This window comes from Haliotis rufescens, unplaced genomic scaffold, assembly GCF_023055435.1.
Source record: "Haliotis rufescens isolate VD_foot unplaced genomic scaffold, xgHalRufe1.0.p SCAF_3, whole genome shotgun sequence".
Lineage (NCBI taxonomy): Eukaryota > Metazoa > Mollusca > Gastropoda > Lepetellida > Haliotidae > Haliotis > Haliotis rufescens.
The window spans coordinates 12,794,028-12,818,507 of NW_025964001.1; the positions used below are offsets into that span (position 1 = coordinate 12,794,028).

General features: G+C 38.2%; 2 protein-coding genes across 2 annotated transcripts in view; both read left to right on the plus strand.

The window, feature by feature from the left end:
• Window positions 1–15,884, plus strand: part of LOC124134764 — a 40,872-nt gene extending 24,988 nt beyond the window's left edge. Inside the window, exons 8-31 of the mRNA XM_048403345.1 lie at window positions 1,170–1,210; window positions 1,413–1,447; window positions 2,255–2,355; window positions 3,371–3,541; window positions 3,696–3,742; window positions 4,078–4,182; window positions 4,512–4,634; window positions 5,097–5,210; window positions 5,594–5,707; window positions 6,900–6,952; window positions 7,574–7,674; window positions 9,204–9,371; window positions 9,820–9,889; window positions 10,510–10,619; window positions 11,054–11,179; window positions 11,438–11,484; window positions 11,953–12,069; window positions 12,263–12,373; window positions 12,505–12,524; window positions 13,058–13,152; window positions 13,624–13,797; window positions 14,794–14,834; window positions 15,413–15,462; window positions 15,756–15,884. Of these exons, the coding sequence (XP_048259302.1) occupies window positions 1,170–1,210; window positions 1,413–1,447; window positions 2,255–2,355; window positions 3,371–3,541; window positions 3,696–3,742; window positions 4,078–4,182; window positions 4,512–4,634; window positions 5,097–5,210; window positions 5,594–5,707; window positions 6,900–6,952; window positions 7,574–7,674; window positions 9,204–9,371; window positions 9,820–9,889; window positions 10,510–10,619; window positions 11,054–11,179; window positions 11,438–11,484; window positions 11,953–12,069; window positions 12,263–12,373; window positions 12,505–12,524; window positions 13,058–13,152; window positions 13,624–13,797; window positions 14,794–14,834; window positions 15,413–15,462; window positions 15,756–15,884 (2,263 nt within the window). The remainder of the gene's footprint in view (window positions 1–1,169; window positions 1,211–1,412; window positions 1,448–2,254; window positions 2,356–3,370; window positions 3,542–3,695; window positions 3,743–4,077; window positions 4,183–4,511; window positions 4,635–5,096; window positions 5,211–5,593; window positions 5,708–6,899; window positions 6,953–7,573; window positions 7,675–9,203; window positions 9,372–9,819; window positions 9,890–10,509; window positions 10,620–11,053; window positions 11,180–11,437; window positions 11,485–11,952; window positions 12,070–12,262; window positions 12,374–12,504; window positions 12,525–13,057; window positions 13,153–13,623; window positions 13,798–14,793; window positions 14,835–15,412; window positions 15,463–15,755) is intronic.
• A 348-nt stretch (window positions 15,885–16,232) lies between these two features.
• Window positions 16,233–24,480, plus strand: part of LOC124134765 (mucin-3A-like) — a 47,335-nt gene continuing 39,087 nt past the window's right edge. Inside the window, exons 1-22 of the mRNA XM_048403769.1 lie at window positions 16,233–16,345; window positions 16,591–16,637; window positions 16,822–16,929; window positions 17,146–17,256; window positions 17,549–17,574; window positions 17,811–17,908; window positions 18,592–18,783; window positions 19,027–19,073; window positions 19,659–19,681; window positions 19,862–19,968; window positions 20,593–20,730; window positions 20,986–21,035; window positions 21,206–21,313; window positions 21,512–21,592; window positions 21,774–21,894; window positions 22,110–22,283; window positions 22,600–22,646; window positions 22,799–22,821; window positions 22,970–23,073; window positions 23,215–23,370; window positions 24,141–24,190; window positions 24,289–24,399. Coding sequence (XP_048259726.1) covers window positions 16,263–16,345; window positions 16,591–16,637; window positions 16,822–16,929; window positions 17,146–17,256; window positions 17,549–17,574; window positions 17,811–17,908; window positions 18,592–18,783; window positions 19,027–19,073; window positions 19,659–19,681; window positions 19,862–19,968; window positions 20,593–20,730; window positions 20,986–21,035; window positions 21,206–21,313; window positions 21,512–21,592; window positions 21,774–21,894; window positions 22,110–22,283; window positions 22,600–22,646; window positions 22,799–22,821; window positions 22,970–23,073; window positions 23,215–23,370; window positions 24,141–24,190; window positions 24,289–24,399 — 2,005 coding nt within the window. The 5' untranslated portion in view covers window positions 16,233–16,262. The remainder of the gene's footprint in view (window positions 16,346–16,590; window positions 16,638–16,821; window positions 16,930–17,145; window positions 17,257–17,548; window positions 17,575–17,810; window positions 17,909–18,591; window positions 18,784–19,026; window positions 19,074–19,658; window positions 19,682–19,861; window positions 19,969–20,592; window positions 20,731–20,985; window positions 21,036–21,205; window positions 21,314–21,511; window positions 21,593–21,773; window positions 21,895–22,109; window positions 22,284–22,599; window positions 22,647–22,798; window positions 22,822–22,969; window positions 23,074–23,214; window positions 23,371–24,140; window positions 24,191–24,288; window positions 24,400–24,480) is intronic.

The window sequence follows — 24,480 nt, forward strand, 5'->3', positions numbered from 1 at the left end:
GTTTGATCTTTCTCGACGGTCGACGTCGAAATGGGTACTTGAACCTGAGGATTTTAAAGAGCGTAAAACGACTCTTGCTCAAACGTTGTTTGGTAAGGGGGTTACAACATTCAAGGACTGAGTAAAGCTTTCAAAAAGCTCTTTGGTAGACTTGTGGAGGACATTCCCAAATTTGACGCATTAGTGACAAAAATGTTGTCGGATGCATTTCCCAGTGTGCCATGTGTGATCATGTCAATGTGAGTGTCAATCAGGTGTGGCCTACGCCTTTTCAATCAGTTCCTTTGCATACTCAACGGCCAATGCCTGGAACACCTCCGTGACTGCAGTGAACTGCCTTCTTTCTGCTCACAACTCAAATCCTGTCTCTTTCGACTTTCTGTCTCCAAATGACTTATTGTTATGCGCTTTGAGCATGCACTTTGCATGGATATATACAAATGGGCTATTATTATTTGCGTACCCAAAATGATCTATTTGTGACCCACTCAGAGACTGAACTTGATAAATGTAGTTTGTTGGTCAATACGTTCATAAGGTGGAATAAATTAGAATGGATCCCATAGTAAGTGATGGAACTGTGACCGGTTCGTCGTATCGTGATGGATCCTCATCCGATTGTTCATTTTTCAAATTGTCGATTTTGCTCACAATGAGAATCGTCATGTGGTATCCTCAGACATCCTGAGGAGAAAGCATTACAAAGATGTTACCTTGGATGTTAGTTATTTAGTTGGTTGCTTTGTAGACCCCATGGGAATTCCGAGTTTTAATAAGTCCCCACCAACCTGTACTGCTCTTGGAAGGCTTGGGTGGTTTCTCACGATTCCAATCCTGGGTTTGTCTAGTCAAGACTTGACAATTTACAGGCCACCGTCATTCACATGGCATGTTGCGGATTGTGGCATTAAACAATAAAGTGAAAAAACTATAAAAAGTTCACAGACTCTGAGGTAAAAGAATAACAAAGAATATGGATTAGTCGGTCGAATGATATCAAGTCGGCCAACTTCTTCTGATGCTTCTTCGATTTGAAGTAGATTTGACATTCCCCGATAATTAAAAAAAACCCTTTAACATATAACTGAATAAGTGTTAAATGTGGATGCATTCTATATATTTTTATATGCATGTTGTTATTCAGCAATCGCATTCTTTATATTTTTCAGAAATGACGGACTTGATAGGAATTACAACATCATTGTCAGAGGTGAAATATCGTCTGTAGATAGTAGATATCTTTCTCAACCTGAAACAGTAAGACGATGAGTTGTGAATTAATATAAAAAACACATACATCTTCGTGGACAAGACAATCTCAATTGTATATATAATGTCACAGTCTAATATTAACTATCGTACATCTGTGTTCACGTTTGTATTCACATATAATGTTTCTCTGTTTCGTATAGACCTTAACTTCACAACTCCTGATGTTGGTACGTTGGTAAGTATATAGAGTCCCATTAAGTAGTTCTTGGTCATTTGGGCCAGTCGGATAGCCTAGAAGTTAAAGCGTTCGCTCGTCACGCCGAAGACCCGGGTTCGATTCCCGACATGGGTACAATTTGTGAAGCCAATTTTCTGGTGTCCCCCGCCGTGATATTGCTGGAATATTGCTAAAAGCGGCGTAAAACCACACCCACTCACTCACTCACTCACTCACTCACCTAATCACTCACTCACTCACTCACCTAATCACTCACCTAATCACTAGTTCTAAGGGCCTAAGGGCCCGACAATATGATATTCAGGAGCAGGGAGTCAGTTCAGCCCCTTGAAACACACGAGTGAGTGAGTATGGTTCAACGCCGATTTGAACAGTGTTTCAGTTGTATCAAGGCCTGTCAGAAAGTCCGAAGTGATGCAGAACATAGAATTTTAACCACTTTGGTGTTTCCGGCACTCCTGAGGAACTCAACACAAGTATAATCTGAAAAATATAATAATCAAATCAAGAGATGTATTGATGCACTATTGTTATATCAATAACTATGTTTGCTTCACAACACCATTGTTTACAATGACTTAAAAAGGACGTAGGTCCAATTTGCTGCCGTGCAAAGACGTGTGCATATCAGATGTTTTCTGTGCAATGAGATGTTTGTTTCTGGATGTGCCCAATGAAAATAAATATTTTTAGCATGCTGGATATACAATTATTTGTGGTAGAATTGCTGTGAACCTATGAAACGTCATATTGTGGAAATGGTGTTTCCAGTGATTGTAGAAATGTCTTTTTCTTTCTTTACAGACTCGACCCTTCTTTACATTATTCCCCACTGATATTGTAATACGGTGCCTACAGAACTCAACATGTTCCTTCCCTATTTACTCTACAACTAGACGCGCTGGGTAAGATGATTGGTTTGATAAAGATAAAAATTATGCGGCTAATGTAAACAATCAATATCTTTTGTCTTTTACGTTTTCACATTTGTATATACATGTAGTTTGTAACGTTTATATATTCTAAAACCAAACTATGAAGTTACTCAATACATGATATGTTTCAAGTTAAATATGAACAGAAACTATTTTCGAAACAATTATAAGAGTTTTACTTTCAAGAAATGGATATTTTGATAACAAACGACAGGACTGCCGGACTATCATCTTTTTAATGATATCATGGAAATCGGGCATGTGTCTAAATCCGTCTAAATTAGCATAAACCATTACGACGGTATATGAAATCCAATCGTATGCACGTTTACACGTACGTTACAGAAAGTGGGATTTCTTGTTACACGCTTGGCTGCATGGTATTTGTTTACTTTTAGATTTTACAAACTGTAATTTGCGGATGCCCTTATTTTACCTAACGTCGTTGTAAATGAATCACGACGCCATTGTAATTTGAATACTAACGTTTAAGATTATTGCATTCATAATGCGATGTGCATGCACCTGTGCGTGTGTATGTGGCTGCTGGTACTCGTCCGGACCAATGCAATTTTATAGTGCTAGGCCACTGAGATACCATGCCGAAGTTTAACATGAACACTCCACTCAGTATACTCACTCCAAACCGACTAATCCTTGTTTTGGCCTCAAAAGCGCCAGGAAGTTTAACAACAAGTACATTCTTTTAACGTATTTTGGTATTACGCGGCCGGGGATCGGGCGGAAGGTCTAACACTAGACCACGGAGGCAGTCCTCCTACAAGTGATAATGCTATGAAAAATTGACTTAAGCATTACACTAATAGTACCATATACTCATATACACATAATCCGGATTTCCACAGCAGTCAGAAGTATTTCTGTGTCATGCGTGTGTTAGTCACAACATATCTAATCAAATACCGAATGTCATATATAGAGACTAATCTTAATAGTTCATGGTATAAAACGTTGCACTTTGCAGAGGACGAATACAATCTGTGAAATATTTAACGTCGACTTTCAAGAATACGCAAATTTCGTCGCCTGTCATAGTGACCAAGAATACACAAGAAATGTTTGAGACTGATGTAACAATAACATCGGATCAGGTTGGCGGACAAAGAATATGTTTCCAGGCGTATGACGACCAAGGGTAAGGAGAAACATAAATCTATTTAATAGTTATAGACAACATAATGGGTTGTTTTTTTTATCTCAAGTCATTGGTTCTCCACGGTCATATTGTACGCAAGAGAATGCAATATTTACATTCCATTATATATAAACAAAATATAAATACTTTACAGGACAACGTCTGAGAAGAAATGCCTTGGGGTCACAATGGAAATCGATGGTCAGTTTATGTTGATACTCTGTTGATACTGATCTCACTGTATTTAGGGAGGCAAAATCTGAATTCTTCATCATATATTTTGGTTATTGTGCTTCAGAAGCACTGTGACGACAGTGTTATGAAAACAATAAAACATCTGTATATTCTACGTTTGAAGGAAATTGTCTTTATGTAACATAATAAAAACAACTTTTGTTATTTGTAACTTGTCATCATATTCAATATTATTGTTTAACAAAAAAGTAGGGTATAAAACGCTATGCCATATGAGCTGCATGGAATGGTAGGATTCATATGTCATCTATGGGAGGTTTGATTAACTTACCTTTTTGTAGATCCCTGCAAGTCAGCTCCGTGTAATTCCGGCCACTGTAATAGCAACGGCTCAACCTTCAAATGTATTTGCACAGTCGGATACACTGGCGAATTTTGTGATACAGGTAATTAGTAATAACTTGTAACAGTTAATTTCCGCTCAGCAATGGAATTTCAGATATACCACCACTTTCATCTCATTAATATGATTTGATATGAATATTGTCTGTTACATTTTTAGCCCTGGAACAATAAATGCATTATATATCGTTAATGCAAATTTTCCCAGATGATGTTTTTATTCAGCGCTTATCAATTGTGTATAATATGTAATTGTGTGCACTTATATTAAGGTCATAGTACGCATGTACACAATAGCCATAATGAATGTATCGGCATCATTACATAAGATCTACACCATCCCTTGTGTTCTAACTGGCGCAATATTCATCAGATGTGGACGAGTGCCTGAGCAATCCATGCCAACACGGCGGAACCTGTTCCACCAGACACCTCTACCTAAATTTTTACTTCTGTATTTGCACTTCGGAATTCACTGGAACTAACTGTGAATTAAGTAAGTATAAGAATTCGAAAGTTTATATCTAGCAAATATTTTGCAACAATACATACAGTATGCGTTTTTGGCAGCTTTTCTGTCGTGATCACATTTCTATGGATCCATGTGTTAGATTGAAACTATTAAGACTCTCCTTCAGCAATGATACATGAATATGTTTTATTGTAACATATAGTGTAGGTGATTGTAGCCAGACCATAGCTGTTTAGCACTGTGGCGTATGAAATAGCGTATATATAAGTCTTAGGTCTTAGAGTGCAGCCCAAGAACACAGCTTTCTGGTTCGCCTGAGAACAGTGAATTGTGGTGCATTATACGAGTATATACGTTTAGTTCACCCGTATCCCCGTCACTGTAAGTAAATCAGAAGCAATTTGAATCAACTTAATTGAAAATTTGTACACAAGAATAACTTATGTTCATTTAACATTTACGTTTTGTTTCTCAAACTCAAAACAGATATAAATGATTGCAAACCCGACTCATGTTCTGGAGCTGGTATATGCATTGACCTGGTGGGAGACGTTAAGTGCGAGTGCAACAAGGGACATTCTGGCCAACAATGTGAAAACCGTGAGTTAAGTTCTATTATCGCCTGCTATATATGGCACGTTTATATTGTTTTGTTAATGCTGAAACATTCCCTTTACATTGTGTTCTACATGTTCCTATCCAATGCACTGCTTGTAAGCCACTTTTGTATCTTCTGTCAGTGTGTTTAGGATTTTGCAACACATCTGGTACTGTATCATTTAAAGAAAAAAGAAGCCACTAAGGAAAGAAAAAAGCAGAGTCGATTGTATGATTCCGACTATATCATGAACATGTGCTTATGAATCACCATCAAATAGTGATGATACCAGGGATGGTATCAAAGCATTATTTACTATTATTTACCACTTTCTGTCAATGTGGATACGAGAGCTGTTGTTTACTGTGTGATCATATTTCCCCAGCTGACCCGCTTTGCTCCAGTCATGTGTGCGCCAACCAGGGAGTATGCGTGGTGGAACAGAGTAAAGCAGTGTGTCGATGTCCACTGGGGTATGGTGACCCTCTCTGCCAAACAGGTGATAACAGTGAACAACATATAATATCATTAAAGAAACATACTTAATAAATGCGACAAAACCCTTTCCACATATCATGAGCATGTGTTCATGAATCACTTTGCTTGTCGAGGCGACTGACGGGATCGAGTGGTCAGGCTCGGTGACTTGGTTGATGCATATCATCGTATCTCACTTGCGTAGATCGATGCTCATGATGTAAAACACTTGAGTTTCTGATCAAGACTCGATCAATTACAAACCGCCGTCATATAGCTGAAATATTTCTGAGTGCGGCGTTAAACAACAAACAGACAATGTCTTTGTACCCTTTTAGATTTTCTTACCCTTCGTGTAACCAGGACTGATAATGATTAGTTTCCTTCAAAAGCTAATGGTTCCAGTTTGTTTGCATAATTATTTTTTGATATAAAATTTCTCGTTATTTCAACTATTTTCTCAAAATTTCGAGGTTTCTTTTTGTTAGTTCGATTATTTTCTCGTTTTTTTTTTCAATCATTTCTTTCTAAATATCAAGTTTTTTCTCGATCAGTTATTTCCCAGTTATCTCAAATTTATTTTAATAACTCGAAATTTCCATTTTTCTTCTCGTTACTTCTTTGATTATTATATATAATTTCGATTATCTTTTCGTTATTTTAATTATTTTCTCGTAATTTGAAGTATTAAACATGTTGAAAAATTAAACATGTTGATATTTTATACAAACTTGCAGTGGACAATACTCGAAATTACGAGAATATAGTCAAAGCCACGAAGAAAAAACCCTCGAAATTTCAAGAAAATAATTGAAGTAACGATAAAAAACCTCTAAATTTCTATTTTTTAATGAAAACTGGAAATAACGAGAGGAAAAATCGACATAATAATCATAACTGTAAGAAGTAACGAGAAGAAACTCGTACGTCATTTGAGTTAACAAATAATTGAAATAACGAGAAATTTCCATCAAATCAAATCATGCTACCAAAGAAACAAAACAAGTGCCAGATAAATACAAATAATATGCGAAGCAATTTCTTGGAACTATTTTAGTCGAACACCAATAAGTCATGCCGAAAGCTGCAAAATTATAAAATGTTTATTATTCGTCTAGAAATTGGTTGAGGGTGCATCTTTGGATGATCATATGTAGTAAAGTTATTTTCACTGACGAACGTGATGAATGTTATGTATATGGTTATTTTTACAGATAAGAAATCAACTGGCGGAACACCAATAAATAAAGACAATGGACATAAAGAAGTGAGATAACATTCACTCGTATATTAATAACACTGTTGTGACTGCAAAATAGTGAGTGAGTTGTGTTTAACGCCGCTTTTAACAGTATTCCAGTTATATCATGGCGTGTCAGCTTTATGTGGGAGGTAAGCCCCAAGTGATGCAGGTTTTACCACTTTGGTGAAACCCACGAGCACGGGTATGGTGCTGACAAACCAAGAAACATAATCGGGGCGAACCGGGATTCGAACACACAAACATAGGTTTCTGGCGTGCCCAAGGGCCACAACTCTGCACAGCGAATAGCGGCCCCTTACACGACTCGGCCACCCGTGACTTATATTTGTAAACACAACTTCTTCACATGTTGAATTCGGTTACTGTTGTACATGACAACATACTTTAATTATTCCAGCTGCGTCATGTACAGTGTATAATGTTGCCAAACCAATACTTCTTGAAACACCAAGTTTGGAATGTAGGAGATCAATACAACTAATGGTTTTTGATTAAAAGTAGTTCGTTATAACCAACCTTTCTTAACAGACCTTTCTATATATAGGATTTGTGTGTACATTTATACTTAGGTGTACATTGTCAATATCTTTGTCTTAAATCACTGACGTTTGTAACATGTTTCAGTCACCCTTTATAACTCCAACCCTGGTGAATGGTGGGGGTATCCAGTGTACGGTCGGTGTACCATGTCCTGTTCCACTCTTCATTCGTCAACCTCCCTCTGGGTGTGTAGCACACATACATAATAATTAATCAATTAACACGCTTGATACCTGAAATGTCTGTTCATACCTAATGTTATATGTTATATACTTGTAACTTCAAGAATCGGTGCCCCTTTTGAAATGACTTATGTCAATTTGCCCAGTTATTTAGAAACCTTTCTTCATTAAACGATATACACTCTTTTTTAGTAAATTTATTTTATCTAATAAAGTCGATATATTTAATCTAATATCAAAGATACAAATATGAAGTTTTGGAGCTCGATAGTCACATGTTATCGCTGTACAAAGGCATTGAAAAATGTTCATTGTCATGCCATATAAGGCCAGGGCAAATCGATGATGTTGGCGTTATGAAGGTTGTCTACCGTAACACGTGCTGTGTGCGGTGGAGTGTTGTCCTGTTGAAACAGCTCCCTCTGGCGGTCAATGATTGGAAGGATTTGAGGTTGAGGAATTTGATACATGTAGCGATTTTCTGTCAAATTTCCTAAACCTCAAACCAAGTCAGATCTCGTGGTGTAGGATACGGCCCCCAACACTATGACACTACCGCCACCGAAATTGTCGAATTAACGTATACAATGTGGGGCAAAACAGGGACAATAACTGGCCTTCTGAGTCTGATTCCAGCCTCGCGAAGATAGTTCCTGACAGTAGGTGTAGGTGGAACAGTCGCATGTAGCGATCCTGCGCATGGGTGGAAACTCTTGGTCGGTTCTCGGACGGTCTGCAGTGGAATTGAACTGTGTGTATCGGCCACAAAGGCGACAAATGGTGCTGTGGTGGACGTGGTGACGTGGGCGCGCAACCGAAGACTGCGATGTTCCGATCGGCAGTGCTGAGTCTCGGCACTTTCGAACTTGTTGAGAATTGAATGACAATTTATTGGTTTTGCCTTTTATAGCCACTACCACGAGTTTCGAATGCAATAACTTGCATGTGCATTTTGTTTACTGTTTTCCTCCATGACATATTTGAACAAGTGTGAAAACAATGCCGTTTAAGACCTTGCAAATCGGCAATGGCTGCGTTTTGACGCACCGTTTGTCGAATATCAGGCCACTAACATATATCTAATTTATATGCCTGATGTTTTGTGTGGTCAGGTTCAATGAACTACATACTATCTGTACGTTTCTTTTTTTTGAAGAGTGGTATGTAAATACCACCGAAAAAGGCCAGTTTGGTGGGTGATTTTGATTTAAACGCGTCTCAGTTAAATATTTTGTGGATGGAGGTTCTAAAGTGATGCAGGCCAAACGCTTTGAAAACGTCAAAATCCACGAGCAGGGACATGTTTCTGATAGACCAAGAATCACATTCCCGATGATTCTGAGATTCGAACCGACGTAGATCTTTACACATCTGAGGGATGCAGAGTGATATAGGATGCCTTAGATCACTTGGCCATCCGCGCCACCCGCAAAAGGAAGGCATTAAACTGTAATGATGTCAATGTATCTAGCAATGACATGCCATTGTATCCTGTTTGTCATCTGTGAATGTATTATGTCTATGGTTTGCAGAACCATTCCACCAGTTACCCTCGGTCCGAAATCACCGGGATTAACCGCCATTGTGGACACTCCAACACCCGACAAAAGCACAGGGCTGCAAAAGACGCTTACATCTCATTTGACGGTGACACCAACTAACCCTGGAGAACAAAGCGTATGCGTCGATGCCGGGACTGGGTAAGGGACTTAACTTGATAGGTGAGATGAATTTTGGTTTAACGTCGCGTCCAAGATTATTGCACATTTATAGGGACGTACGTGCGTGTACTAGTCCGGACTAATGCCGATTTTATAGTACTAGCCCACTGAGATACCATGCCGAGGTTTACCCACTCAGACACAGTATACTGACTCCGAGCCGACCAGTCCCTGTTTAAGCCCTTTAGTGTCGAGCGCCAAGCAGGGTAACAACAACTACCATCTTTTAACGTCTTTTGGTATGACGCGGCCTGGGATCGTACCCCGGACCTTCCGTTCTCCGGCCTGACGCTCTACCACCACGGAGGCTGTCTTAACACGTCATGATTTCAACTGCAACATTAAAAGTTTATACAAGTTTCTAAGACAAGCATTACCTTGATAGATAGTCCATCTTTACTAACGGTAACATATATTTCAACTTCAGTGTGAATGCTGACAGAATCTGTTACTTGATACACACCAAGCCACCAGGACCAGGTACTGTAATAAACAATGCATATTGTTATAGTTATGATAAATAACGCTCTGAAAGTTAACGTATTAATGTTGAAATGAAACGTTTTAAATTCCGTGCATTACTTTTCGAAATAAAAGCCTCCCCATTTGTTTCTTTCATAGCACAGTCAAAACAGCCGGCACTCGTAAGTATAAATTGTCTAAATGAAATGTTTGAAGTCCATGTTTTGATGTCAGTAAGGAAATTTAATTTGCATGATATCGAATCTCTATAAATGATAAAAAACGATATATTTGTATATTTCTTATAATTGATTAAACATGTTCCAGATCATAAAAGGATGCCTCTCAAGAAAAATTTCGTCTATATAATTTGTTAAGAATACTTCATCTAGATGATTTTATAAGATGGAAGAAAACTCGTGCCACTTGCCAGTAGAATATGTCAGTTCTGCTACAAAAGTGTTGATGGGATGAAGCTAAAAAAGCTCAAACGATTGTGTAATAAAAACATTATGTTAACTTTAGATAGGACAACACTTTAAAACGAGTAGCGTATAAAGGAGAAGGGCAAACACATGATTTACTGAATGAGGAGGATATCATTGTTCGAGCATGAGATCAATATGTCAGCACGGACACCTTTTTATATATACAGACTGCTGCATTTTTGGAGCCTTCACTACCAGATGGCAGCATTGTCAACTGTTACGTCGACAAGCCATGCCACGCCATCTTCCACTCTAAAGATCATCCTTCTGGAAATTGGTGAGACTGTCATATTTTGCGAATATTTCAAGACATCTTTTAAACTTGTGCTTTCTCCAGATACGGATCGTAATGAATCGCCACTCATAATTGAGGTTTCCGGGCAGCGTACAATGTAGGTTCACTGTACTTATTAGGCCTTATGCTTATAGTAAGAGACCTAAAATGGACCGGGCAGGTATGATGGCTGGGATATTTTGCTCATGCTGTAAAAAAACTGACCAGCTGGCTCCAAGATAACATATCCGATTTCTATTCCAATGTTAAAAAGAAAATGCGTTGGTATCTAGTTTTACATGTTAAAAGGTATTATTATATATATCAGTACCAGAAGTTGCTCAGCTGTCTCTTCTTGAGGATATTCTGATAAGCATACTTATCCAAGCGAATTGTATAAACTCCAGATTTGATACTTAAACTAATTTTATCCTCAGCGTTCTGACATCTGGCAGCACATCAGCAATGCCATTCCCTGTTAATTCTAAGGACGGAGAGTGTCAAACAGATGTTTTATTCACCCCGCCACCAGGGGGAGATAGTCACGTGTGTCTCCAAGTCAGGTAGGACAATTGTTTATACAATGACAGCACAGTTTAAGAACATTGACATCAAATGAAAAAAAAAATAAGCCTTAAGTTTTTATCTTAAATCTTCAAAAACAATTAAAATAAAGATTATATATGGAGGTAATTTTAACCACATTATCACATTATAGGTCTAACTGCACCTTTGCACCAAAAACGATTGTGAAAACCGGCTGACGCTCGCACATTCTGTCGTGGATTCTTTCGATGTTAATTTCAAATATTTGATTACAGCTATCAGGGCGAGAAACGATGTTACAAAGTGAACGTTATACCAAAAGGTATGGCATTTTAAGGATTTTTTTCAGTCGAGTGACCATAGTAGTTTCCATATTAATATTATATAATGATAATGACAATGAGAAGAAGAATTCTTATCATGCTCAAAGTTCCACACAACTAAACATGCCCAAACCAATAACAAAACTCATTGTACACTAGAGTTAAAAGACTGAGTTCTCAAACAAAAATGTTTGAAGTCTTGACTTGAAACTATCAAGTGATAAGGCTGTTTTAAGGGCAATTGGAACATCATTCCATTTCTGTGCAGCAGTTACTTACAAAATCCATGTAGTAATGACAAGCTGAAGTTTGTTCCGAGAAGGATGGTACACATGGAAATTATCCTTGTATTCATATGATAAAACAAAACATCAAGGAAAATACAAACAGTCTTCATGACAATGATTGAATATACGTAAATTGCACCCGCTCGTTTGAAGTTTTTCCTGAGGCAGAAATCTTTACAGACGAGTGCGACCCCAACCCTTGTATCAACGGAGGTGGTTGTGCAAATCAACCACAGCAGTCTCTCGGTTACCAGTGCGTGTGTACAGAAGATTTCACAGGAGATACATGTCAACAAAGTGAGTCACATAACAAATGTTTCATTTTTTTTAACTTCTTGGCGAACTGATTAAACATAAAATGTAGTGTTGATCAACATAGATTTTGGTTACTGCACCATTAATTACTGGATCAGATTAACGGGTACTGTAACGCAGATTGTGTAGTAAGATAGACCCCATGTTTTGTTATCACTGATTGTATTGCCCACAGCTAACCCATGCCACTCACACCCATGCCAGAACGGTGGCGATTGCGTTAGGCATGTGACGTCCCACCAATGTCATTGTCCGGTAGGCTACACAGGGCACGACTGTGAAACAGGTAAGACCAAACAAAACAAAACAAAACAAATAATAATAGCATTTGAACTAGTTTTGATCAAAGAACATAATATAGAACGTATAAGTGAATATGATGTTATTAATGTTGTCTTTGTTTTGTTTTGTTTTCAGCTCTTTCTCACACACCAGAAGTAAGTATATTATCAAAACAAAGATCATATCATCATATTAAATATTGTAATGTGTGCCCTATACACATCCAATCGTGCGGAAATGAATGTATTAACAATTAAAATGCTGAACACTCAAAAAACAACAGAATCAAGAAGATGGTGAACAATGACAGTAACTGGAAAGAGATAAATTGTTTGATAGGCATTACTTAGAAGTTGACGGGTGACAAAGTAGACACAATTTATGGATAACAACTTCTTTAATACTGTAAAGGCCCATGATGATGTCTAGCTTGACAACGGTATAAGGATCTATACCGAAACGTCGCCTTTACAGTATTAAAGAAGTAGTTGTCTATAAATCGTGTCTACTTTAGAAGGAAATAATATAAAGTATGAAACATAACCTTCCTTGCCATTCTTTAATCTAGGTGTATCCACATGCTTTTAACACTATTGGTTACATTAAAAATGTTATACATTTTAACTTTTTATGGATGATGTATGATTTGATGACGAGGTTCTAAGTGTTCATAATTGTCTCGCTACAGGCCCAGGTGTCAGAACCAACATTACACAATGGTGCTACACTACAGTGTCACGTGGGAGAAACATGTTCCATCCCGGTATTTACCAGGGGCCCAGGGTAGGAACACAGTATTTGTACAAGTCTTCAACTTCAATGTACATATGTGATGTAGAGTGTGTAATGTGTGGACTAAAGCGGTCGCTGGTCACGCTGAAGACCCAGGTTCTATTCGGGGCGGCCGGGTAGCCAGGTGGTTAAAGCGTTCGATGGTCACGCTGAAGACCCGGGTTCGATTCTCGACATGGGTACAATGTGTGGAGTCCATGCCTGGTGTCCCCCGCCGTGATATTGCTGGAATATTGCTAAAAGCGGCGTTAAACCGTACTCACTCACTCGGGTTCTGTTCCAATTATTCGTATTTTAAAAACGTATTTTATGCCCTCCGCAGTGATGATTTACCCTTCTCTTTCACTCTTCTACTTGAAACAAATGCAAATATATGAAATTGTAAATGTGTTTGTCACATTATCATTGTATAACGTTTGATTTCAGAAACACGAGTTGATTTGAAACATTTTTTTTTTATAGTGCTCATGAAACGTTGACTCCTGGTCCCGTTAGCAATGGCTTACATGTGAGCATAACACAACCTGTAGCCAGCACGACAGCGCCCGACCTAAACCAAGGCAGTGTTCAGGTAACACCTACAGCGACCGGTAACGAAAAGGTCTGCATCCAGACAACGTCAGGACAGCCACACAGGTAGAACGCCATGTAATTGTATGTAACTGGGATGTGTTGGGAGGGGGAATTAATCAGGTGCCTATTTCTGGTCTTTGTCTCGACGTGTGTAATTAGTGCCGTATGTTAAACTGAGGCATAGTTTCTGTGTAATTAAGGCAATCATTAATTGTTAAACTGCTTGGTTATCATAAAACAATTGAGTTCGCAGGCATAAAAGGGGAATTAACGACAAAAATGAACTTGGTGGGAATGCAAATTCGCTCGAGCGTAGTCCCCATTTCAACTGAATCACTTTGCGTTATTAACTACGAATAGCATACACGTACTTTAGCAAAGGTATTACTCATTTTGTACGTTTACGTGCATGTGCGTGTGTGTGATACATGTTATGTTTCACTATCTAAATGTAACATTATTCGGAGGAGAAATATCGTGATTAATCATAAGTGGTAGAAATAATATAATGACTGTGTATCGATAGGAAGATAGATGATCTGTTCTGCTTGCGTGCTGTATCTGTTCTAATACAAATCTAGTACTTATACACTATAGGCCTTTGTGATAATTAAAAAGTTTCACAAATCCCAATAAGATTGCATGCCAAATCAGGCGCATGCAATTTGCTACTTGACCCTTGCTATGAATAACTCGGTGAAAATGAATGGACAGTAATTATTTCTTTTACATATACATAAATAATGTTGTACGCCTGAGACACCTATGGAAATACGCGAATCGTGTATTACAATATCATTGTCGGATAATTGTATTAACATCAACAACAATATACAGTAGAACACGGATATAACGAGCACGGATATAGCGAACAAACGGATACAACGAACAAGTCATTGCTGCAATTACGTGTATTGTGTTTTGTTTTATCCATGATGGCGGACGTCTCCGAGCGAACACGTATATAACGAACTGATTTCTCTGGTCCCTAGTTCGTTATATCCATGCATGTTCTACTATATTACTTTTTCACACATTCCCTGATGTGTTTTTTTCCAGCGATCAGGTTACTTGTTACCATGTCAACGTGACGCCACCAGGTACTATTATCTATTATTATCTATTGAAATCTATTGTAAAAACTAATACTCAAAGTTTTATACCTAACACGCATAAACCCGCATATAACCCTCGTAATAAAGCCACAACTTTAATTGCTTTAATCATAAAGGGTCAGTGAAACGATCCAGTAATATTTAGGGTTGGGGCTCATTATGTTCAAAATGCAAAATCGCAATACGAAGTTTACTACCAGTCTTATATATATGCAGATATAGACTTACTCGAAAATTGTCAACCAGGCCATAAGCACGTTGAATACCGGAGATTCACAACGTCATGTCATCAAACTTTATGCTATTCGCCAATCTTCCATTATCAGACTTTGCGTTGGGTAATTATTGTCGGCATTCAGGGCATCAATGATGTCATTGACGCCTATTTCTATCACCTTTAAATGCAGTGTCATGTTTCTGAGTTTTATTTTAATGCCTCCAAGTAAACATAAATGATGTGGTATAATATTGGAACTCTGACTCTGGTTATTGTTAAAATGTATAAGCATTGTACTAGTGTTCATCTACGTCAAGTAACCAGCGTCTATTTAAATTTAATTTAGGAGGTGGTGGTGGTGGTTCAGGATCAGGATCGGGAACAACTTCAAGCACAGTAAGTCAAAGCTATGAGAGCACTCTTGATGATTCAGGGACAGTACAGGTGACAAGTGCCCTACACTAGACATACATTCTATGAGCCGTGGAAAATAGAAATCGGATGGTTGAGATGTGTGAACTGGCTGATTTTGAGTCATCGCACCACGAATGCATGGATCGTTGCTTATACTGTCAACCATCGAACCTAGATGCGGTATTTGTAGAATACTTATCATAATCCATCGTTGATTGTAAAATGATTTAATAGTGTTCCATGTTGGATACAAATTAAGCCGTGGTATGTTCCAGGACCACTTCGAAGCTCCAACTCCCACAGATGGGAGCACAGTTCCCTGTGCTGCTGGCGACGACTGTCACCTATTAGTATACTCCAAACCAACTACAGGGACCAAATGGTACGTTTACATGCTGTATTAAATGTTCTTGTTTGTACTTATCGCCTAAATATTGGCCCAGACACAGGTTGGTTCGAGAGAGCCCAATATGTTTAAATTGTATCTTCTTTGATGGTTAAAAACGAATCTAAGACTCAGACCCTTTCGTTTTATGTATTACCTTAATTGCATAACATAGACGATTTACTAAGAATGTTAATAGTTCTTTGTCAAAAGAATTTAAACGTTGGAAATCCAAATTAAGTCATTTTGTTGTTTTAAAGTTACCAAAAAGCTTGAATGAAAGGTGTAACTATTGGTGCTCTTTATTACAATATGAACAGTTCAACTCGGTGTTTACAGTCCTCAGGTTAGTTATGGGAGTACGGTAGGTGTAGAGACACATATCTTTCCTACCAAGATGCTCACAGGGACGTGCGCTACTGATGTCCTCATAACACCCGACTCCAAGACAGGGGATCATCAGATATGCCTAAACTCAAGGTATTAGTAGTCTTTGTACTGGAAGGAGTCATGCCTGATGTTTCTGAACCGCTATTGGACATTCTGCGAAGAATTTTAAATGCAAGTGTATTACAGTTTTAATCAGTTCAGCTTACTATCAGACTGTGGAGAACTTATTCCATAGCATGTTCTCAGTGCTTTTTTCATTGCTGGCGTGTCACGTAAGAGTATATGAAAGATTAAACACTTGTAAAATATTTAAGACAAATCGATTATTTTTTCAGGTCGAGTGACCCACCTCGCTGTTTCAAAGTTGATCCTGACGCATCCAGTAAGTTAATTCAATGTCAGGCAAGGGATCAAACTAACACTCTTCCATCAAAGATAAATATCCATCTCATTAGTGTTACAGGTACAAACAGCAAGAACGTTTCTTGTAAAGACAGCACGTGAACAGAACGAGTATCTTTATTGAAAAGACACTGCCGGTACATGTTCTATATTTTCTGTTCTAGAACCTTGTGCAGTAACGTCGTGTGGTCATGGGGTGTGTATTGTCGAGACAGATCACACCAGCACGTGTTTGTGTGACGATGTCCATTCGGGAGACAGTTGTAACAAAGGTATCTAAGCTATGTATATATGTGACATATGATATGGAATGAACATGTAAATATATTACATTATATTTACATATATGTTACGAAAATATAAAACTGTTGTACAGCAACTAAGAAATGAGTACATCGAGATGATAAACTAATTTAAAAGCACTTGTCAGACCCAAAAGGTAATAAGAATAACATTTTGTGAAAAGTATACATGAATGTGCACTCCAGAGACGCCCTGCAAGTCATCCCCATGTCAGAACCATGGAGCGTGTGAGAACGACGGGAAGAATCCGATATGCCACTGTCCCATAGGTTACACTGGCGTCAACTGTGAGACAGGTACACAGCTCAAAAGTCCAAGTTTGATAGGCTCTCCAGGGAGTACATACTAGCAGTTGTTTTGCATGACAAGAACACTTAAGCGATCGTATAAGAGGGTGTGGCAAACATATAATTTTTCAATGAAATTGTACAATAATATTTTTCAGCTACTCATACATGCATGTACTTGTAAGCGTTTATCTGCAACGATTACATTTTAACGGTACTAACTGTCTGTAATGTCTGCTTCAGTTCAGAATCATTTGATATTTGAATATTTATCTATTTATATTTTTAAACTTTGTTTCAGGCATACACGTCCCTCTTCATCAGAAGGTAATATATTTTTTTCAGTTTCTGTAAATATGTCTTTCATTTTCATAAATATTTTTTTCAAAACAATACCGCGTGTGCTACGTTACTTGGTTGCACAAAGAATCAATTATGTAATTGCCCGTGAAACAATCACTATGCTACATCCAGGTAGTAAGTAAGTTTAATGTAGCCTATATCCTCTCTCCTTATGAAACAACTGAATACTTTTGTAACATGGTTGATTCTATTTCATGAAGCCTACATTTACCGGTCCAAGCATGGAAAATGGCGGAGTTTTCAACTGTGTAAAGGATCAGACCTGCACAATTCCACTCTCCATTTCAAAAGGACAAGGGTAACACAACTACTACAGTGGTATTTCTATGTCTGATTGTGGGATCAGTTGGTAGGGGTGGTAGGCTTCAGCGATGGTGTGTGTGTGCGGCTAAACGGATGAGTGAGTGAGTTGGGTTAAACGCCACTTTAAAGAGTATTTCAGTTATATCATGGCATGTCAGCTTCACATGTGAGGATATCCCAAAATGTCTCAGGTCTTAGACTTTTGCCACGTTGGTGAAACCATGGTTTTGGTGCCTACAAACCCAGAAACCATAATCAGGACGACACTGCCATTCGAACCCACTTTCATAGATTTCTGGCACGCCTAAGGGATATAACCCTGCCAGCGAATTGCGGCGCCTCAGGCCACTTGGCCACCATGCCCGCTGAAAGGATGATGAATGCAATGATACAATGATTTATTGAGATTAAGATTATTGAGGCTGTTTCCCATACACGTCTAATTTAGAATGCAGTCTATAAGTGAGTGAGTTTTATTTTACGCCGCTTTTAGCAATATTCCAGCAATATCGCGGCGGGGGACACCAGAAATGGGACGCACATATTGTTTGCAGTCTATAACAGTGTATGACATGTATACAGTATAACATTCGTACCAGTATATTTCACAATCAGTTTCTTAATCAAGACAAGTATACCAATGTATAAGCTTGCATCATTGTCCTTATTCTCCCCCAGACCAGCTCCAGTGATTAAGGTTGGCCCTCACAGTAATGGACTAACCGTCAAGTCGCCAGATCCCCCAACAAAGGATACGGACACGCCAGGACGTCAAGACCTATACACGAGTCAGATGCACATTACACCAACCGAGGCTGGCGAGAAAAAAGTGTGTGTCAAAACTGGAAGCGATACTACGGATGTCGATAGGTACAGTCAATGCCCACTGTTAATGAATTGACAGGAATTTCTTGACGTTAAAGTAGAGACACTTTTAAGGCCCATGGATGTAACGGATTCTTCTGACGACAGCATTCCTTGTTCTACAGTGATTCCAGAAGATTGCAAACAATGCGTGAATACAACTAATCTCTAAGTTACAGTTGCAGTGATTTTGTTTGGTTCTTTAATGTGTACATTTATGATTATTATTAATATTAAATATTTTTACAGCGCAAATGCCGATACAGTCTGCTACCATCTTCACGTTACTGACACTGGTAAGAGTATATAGTAACTAAAGATTTATTTATATGGTGTCGAACAATGCTAATTATATGCAATTCCCCTATAACGAAATTAGTAACGATTGTCACTTATAGTATATTGAATTACAGACAAGCATCCAATTTATATTATTCGACTATGACTGTTTGAAGTCACACAATACAATAGCCAGTATACTCGTCCAACAAAATACAATACAAGACATACATTTGAAACGTGTAGGTATGTAAATATTGATAACAAAAACTTAGGTTTTGAGAATTTTGTAAAGCAAACGGTGTATCTGTAATTGAAGGAGAGTATCATTTTAAGTGTATTTGTCATAACAGAGTTAAATAATGTGATCGGTTGTATTTGGAATATCAATCAGAATAAAAAATATTGTCCATCTGTTACAGTCTTATTCAAAGATAACTTTACAAATTTGTCGAGATCCCCTTGAAATGATTTGTCCATTGAACGGAAAAAAACATAAATCTGAGATCTGAAACTGTGTAAATGTTTTGCTATTAAACGTACTGGTGTAAAGGAATACAAGAAGATCCTACATATGATTTACTATAAATTGTGCGTTTCAGGAACAGCAACACCAGTGTCAAAGGTGAGTTTTCCACGCGTTCAATTGGAAGTAGAATGCATGCTGGGTCACTATTTATTCCACGAACCGAAACTTGTTATTTCAACATCATATCACAAAAGTATCTTGATTTCGTTATTAAAATATCTTCTTTCTCCTTTGTATGTTAATGTACATTGTATCACGTTGTACTCTACGCTACAGGATAGTTTCCATGACCCGACCCCTGTTTCCGGGAGCACCATCCGATGTTCACAAGGGAAGGACTGTCACATGATAGTACATACACTTCCTGATAATGGCGGTCAATGGTATGTAGCTTCTTTAATTCCAGTGTTAATAGACAATAGCAGGCAAATGTATGCAGCAAGCTACAACCATTTCTCTAACACTTAATGATTAAAATAGGACGATAAACGATGTTATAACTTGTGTCTAAGGCGCTGTGCAGTGTTGCGTCCCTTAGACACGCTAGAAACCTAATATGATTGTGGGTTCGAATGCCGGTTCGCCCCGATTATGTTTCTATGTTTATCAGCACCATACCCGTGCTCGTGGGTTTCAAAGAAGTGGTAAACGTCTGAGACCTGCCCATATTAAGCTGACACGCCGCGATATAACTGGAATACTGTTAAAAGCGACGTTAAACCCAACTCACTCACTCGTGTTCCAGCATACTTACTCAAATACACCTGGCTGCCCATTTGATAACACTTCACCAAAACGACTTTCAAACGAGACGAAATGACACTTCCGTTGTTTAGCTATCCCAAATTGACCTTTGTACCCTGAAGTATACTTGAAAAAAATAACCTTTATTATGTCCCTCGTCTTCACAAGGTACATGTGTATGAAATGTAAAAAGCGGAACAGTGAGAGTATCTATAACATGCTCCTTAGCGCGTGCTTGCTGATATTGGTATGTTCATATGTAGCCCGCAAGTCACTACAGATACAAGCACTGCAAATATCTTCCCTACAAGAAAGGATACAACTTGGACCGACTGTATCACAGATGTATCAGTACCTGCTGCGATTGCTCAGCATCCATCGACAGTCTGTCTCAAAGCTAGGTACGTTCAATCAAACACCTGAATCACGAAGGGTTCCTTCAACAAAATAATTATATTAATCAAAACGACTCAGCCCAAAGTACAATGTACAGAATATCATTGATCTACATGAATCCATGATTAAAATATAACCCTTTGAATCGGGCCGGTTTTATGGGGACAACCACCTAGTCTTCACTGTGTTTAAGCCGTATCATGGTGTGACCACTGGTTGAACATAGATTATGGCATACACATTTTCCTTTTCTTCAATAGGCAAGGAGAACAACCAAGATGCTATTCCACCAAACCAACACCACCAACAGGTTTGAAGCAGATCTACCTTATTTTTAAATGTGTTACCATGAACATACAGGTATTACAAAGTATTTTAGAAACATGATGACTTTTATTTTGGGATTATATTTGCACATCATCAAGTACAAAACGACCCAAATATCTTCGAAATATTCATTTACGTCATTTTCGTTTGCAGATGTCTGTTTGGCCAAAGGCTGCAATAAACTTCATGGTGCATGTATCCTGGAGAAAGACGACACAGCAAGCTGTCTGTGTGACAGTCCCTTCAAGGAACCTACGTGTGGTAAGAATGTGCATGTCAGATAACGATGTGATGAATAGGTTTTTCACGCTATCTTTGATTGAATGTACAATTTTAATATGACTAAAGATCAATCTCGAAGTAAGAACATATAGGTTTGAAAAAATGATTTTTTAGTTGACATTCAATCATTTTATATGATTGAACTAGTTTTCATCAGTGTGATTATCTTTTTATTAGATCCCTGTCAAAACCATGGTATTAGTGAGGGAGGGACGTGTCATTGTCCGACGGGATTTACGGGGCTGCACTGCGAAACAGGTGAGTTTAAAATATGCAATATCAAGTAATGATTACATTTATTCTACTATGTATCAAAATGACACTAATCCAGTAAAGCAGTTATGATACTGATACCAAAGATGCAATACATGGGTAGTATAGTTCTCGGACGTTTCAAATGTACACTGATATGTTGTATTTTTTCTCTCTTGTCCTTAAGCCGTATCCAACCCATCAAAGCCACAGTTTACCGGGCCGAACCCAATGAATGGAGCTACCGTGGAATGTGAACTGGGGCAGACTTGTCATATACCTGTATACGTTAGGCCAGAAACCCCAGGGTAGGAACTTATGGAATGTGTTGAATATCTGCCAAAAGGTATAGTTGTTAACGCTCTATCGCGTACATGTAAGAACGATCAATATTCCAAAAAGGACCATATCACCCTTAACAATAACTGTATTTATAACTCAAGGGTTGTTTTGAACATGCTCCCTGAATTTTCATCTTAAAATCAGGACTGTATTTATGTTTGTTTTTGTGACCGGGTACTAGATCCACCCCATCACTGAGTCCAGGTCCTACCACTCTATCTTCAACATCGACAATATCCAAGCCACTAGGGCCCGACCCAGGCTTACCAAATACTGGCATACAGAAAGGGGAGGTGCAAATCACCCCGATTAATCCAGGCATCCACGACGTCTGTGTAAAGACCAGTGCTGGGGGGTAGGCAAATCTTAAACTAGTTGTATTTTCTAATTTGTTTTGGATCTTTGTTGATATTTTACTAGTATGTCATTCCAATAATCAAATTACGAATGATATGTATATACATGTTTACCATAGGATGTCATTTATCTTTGCTATATTTAAATTGGGACGAGACTCCAGCCAATTTGGCAGCCCTAGCTATCTTATAGCAAGTCTAGTCATTCAAAATAATAGATACAAAGTATATCCATCTATCAGCAAAACCTGCTTACCCTATCTGCACACTACCTCATCTCCGACATGACAAAATTAAAATTATTTTGTTTTTCAGGAAATCAGATACGATATGTGTAAAAGTACATGTGAAACCGACCACAGGTAAATGTATTACGTATTTACCCGTTTCCCTTGATATTAGAGAAATAATATATTGCGCTTCGACTGCGTTATAACCGTAAATGTATTCTAACTACATCCATAAATTTTACCTTCTACATCAATATATTTCAATCTGTTTTTCTCTCTTAAAGGCACACCAACTGTTCCAAACAAGGTAAGTCTATGACTTGACATCTGAGATCATTAAACATAAGTAATGACATAAGTTCCATACATGTATATTGTATTAATACGGTTTTATTGGATGGACACTTTAATTGTGTGATTTAAAGATTGTACCAAACGTTCGCTGCTATAAACAGGATCCGTTCATGTCGCCCACGATGCCTGAGAACAGCGTCCTCCAGTGTGATCAACTCAAAGACTGCCACGTTCTGGTGTACACAAAACCTAAGGGCGGTACTTGGTAAGTAATCTGAGGATTCGTCATTTAAACACACAAGTACAATGTATGTAATGTTCACACATTTATACGAATCATAACATAATGCTTCTAAAACATTTCATGTAGAATATATCTTGATTGTGCGCTTTTGTTATCTATTAGTCCCACAGTGACCAAAGCAGCAACCACTAAACCAGACACTCACGTGTTCCCGACAACCAAGGATGTGCCGTCAGCTCCAACCACATGTGTAACCGACATCTCCATCACCCCTGATCCGTCCCACCCAGGTCCTGTGTGTATAACCGCAGCAGACAGGTATAGTGCATCCTAATTAGTCACCTAGTTGATGAAGTTTAACTATAGTACAGTGACAAGTCAATAGTCGGGTCTGGACATGAACACTAACGGTTCATGAACGGTTAAATTTTTTTCATAAATGATTGTCGAAATTCCCTGCATATCTAATTGTTAAATGGTACCTCTAGCTTAGGCTTCCAGTATTTTCTGTCCAACAGGAAGGTAAATTAGGCAATATACTAGTATTTTATGATGGTGATGCTGATGTGTTTTTATGATCACGGCCAGTACTCGTCTGGGTATACATAATTTTATAAACAGTAAACCACGGCTATTACGAACTCGAAGAGACCACTAATTTTAGTTCGTTATAACCGTAGTTCGTTATAAGCATATATACAGCATATATACAGGAAATGGCTGGGACTAAGAAATAAGTTCGTTATAAACGTAGTTTACTGTAATAGTAAAGATGACTCGCATGAATTCAGTGTAACATGAATGTAAGTAAGAGCGACAAAAACATTTCCATAAAATCTCTACTAAAATCAGAGTCCACTGTACGATTCCGATTTTATCATAGGCGTGTGTATATGAATCACTATCAAATATTGATGATACCGCATATACTACCACAAGGCGTCTAATATGTCAAACGTTTGCAATAAACCTTTACAGAACACAAAATAGTCGTTCTTCCAAAACCTTCTAAGTATATGCATTCACGCGAGCGATCCTGAATAATATCTGGCATTGTAATAATTAGTGGCCTTTCTGATTTGTTGCAGCTCTACTAGTAAAACACGTTGTTTTCAAATACACGTGAATACGGGACCAGGTGAGCATGTTATTTCTTCCATATTTTTTTCTCAGAAAACCTTAACCGTGCCTTTTTTGTCTTATTTTCTTATTTTGTGTAATTTACTTCGTTGCCAGATCCATGTTCTTCACCTGGTCGAAACTGTAACAACGGCGCCTGTACGCGAACTGACACTGTCAGTCGTTGTGTTTGTGATGTTGGCTACACACCTCTTGATGACTGTCATGGTGAGATCTGTGTTGCTTATGTGTAGTCTCTCTTCTATGTTCAGATTTCTGTTTGCAACAAGTGTCGGAAAACAGTACGAA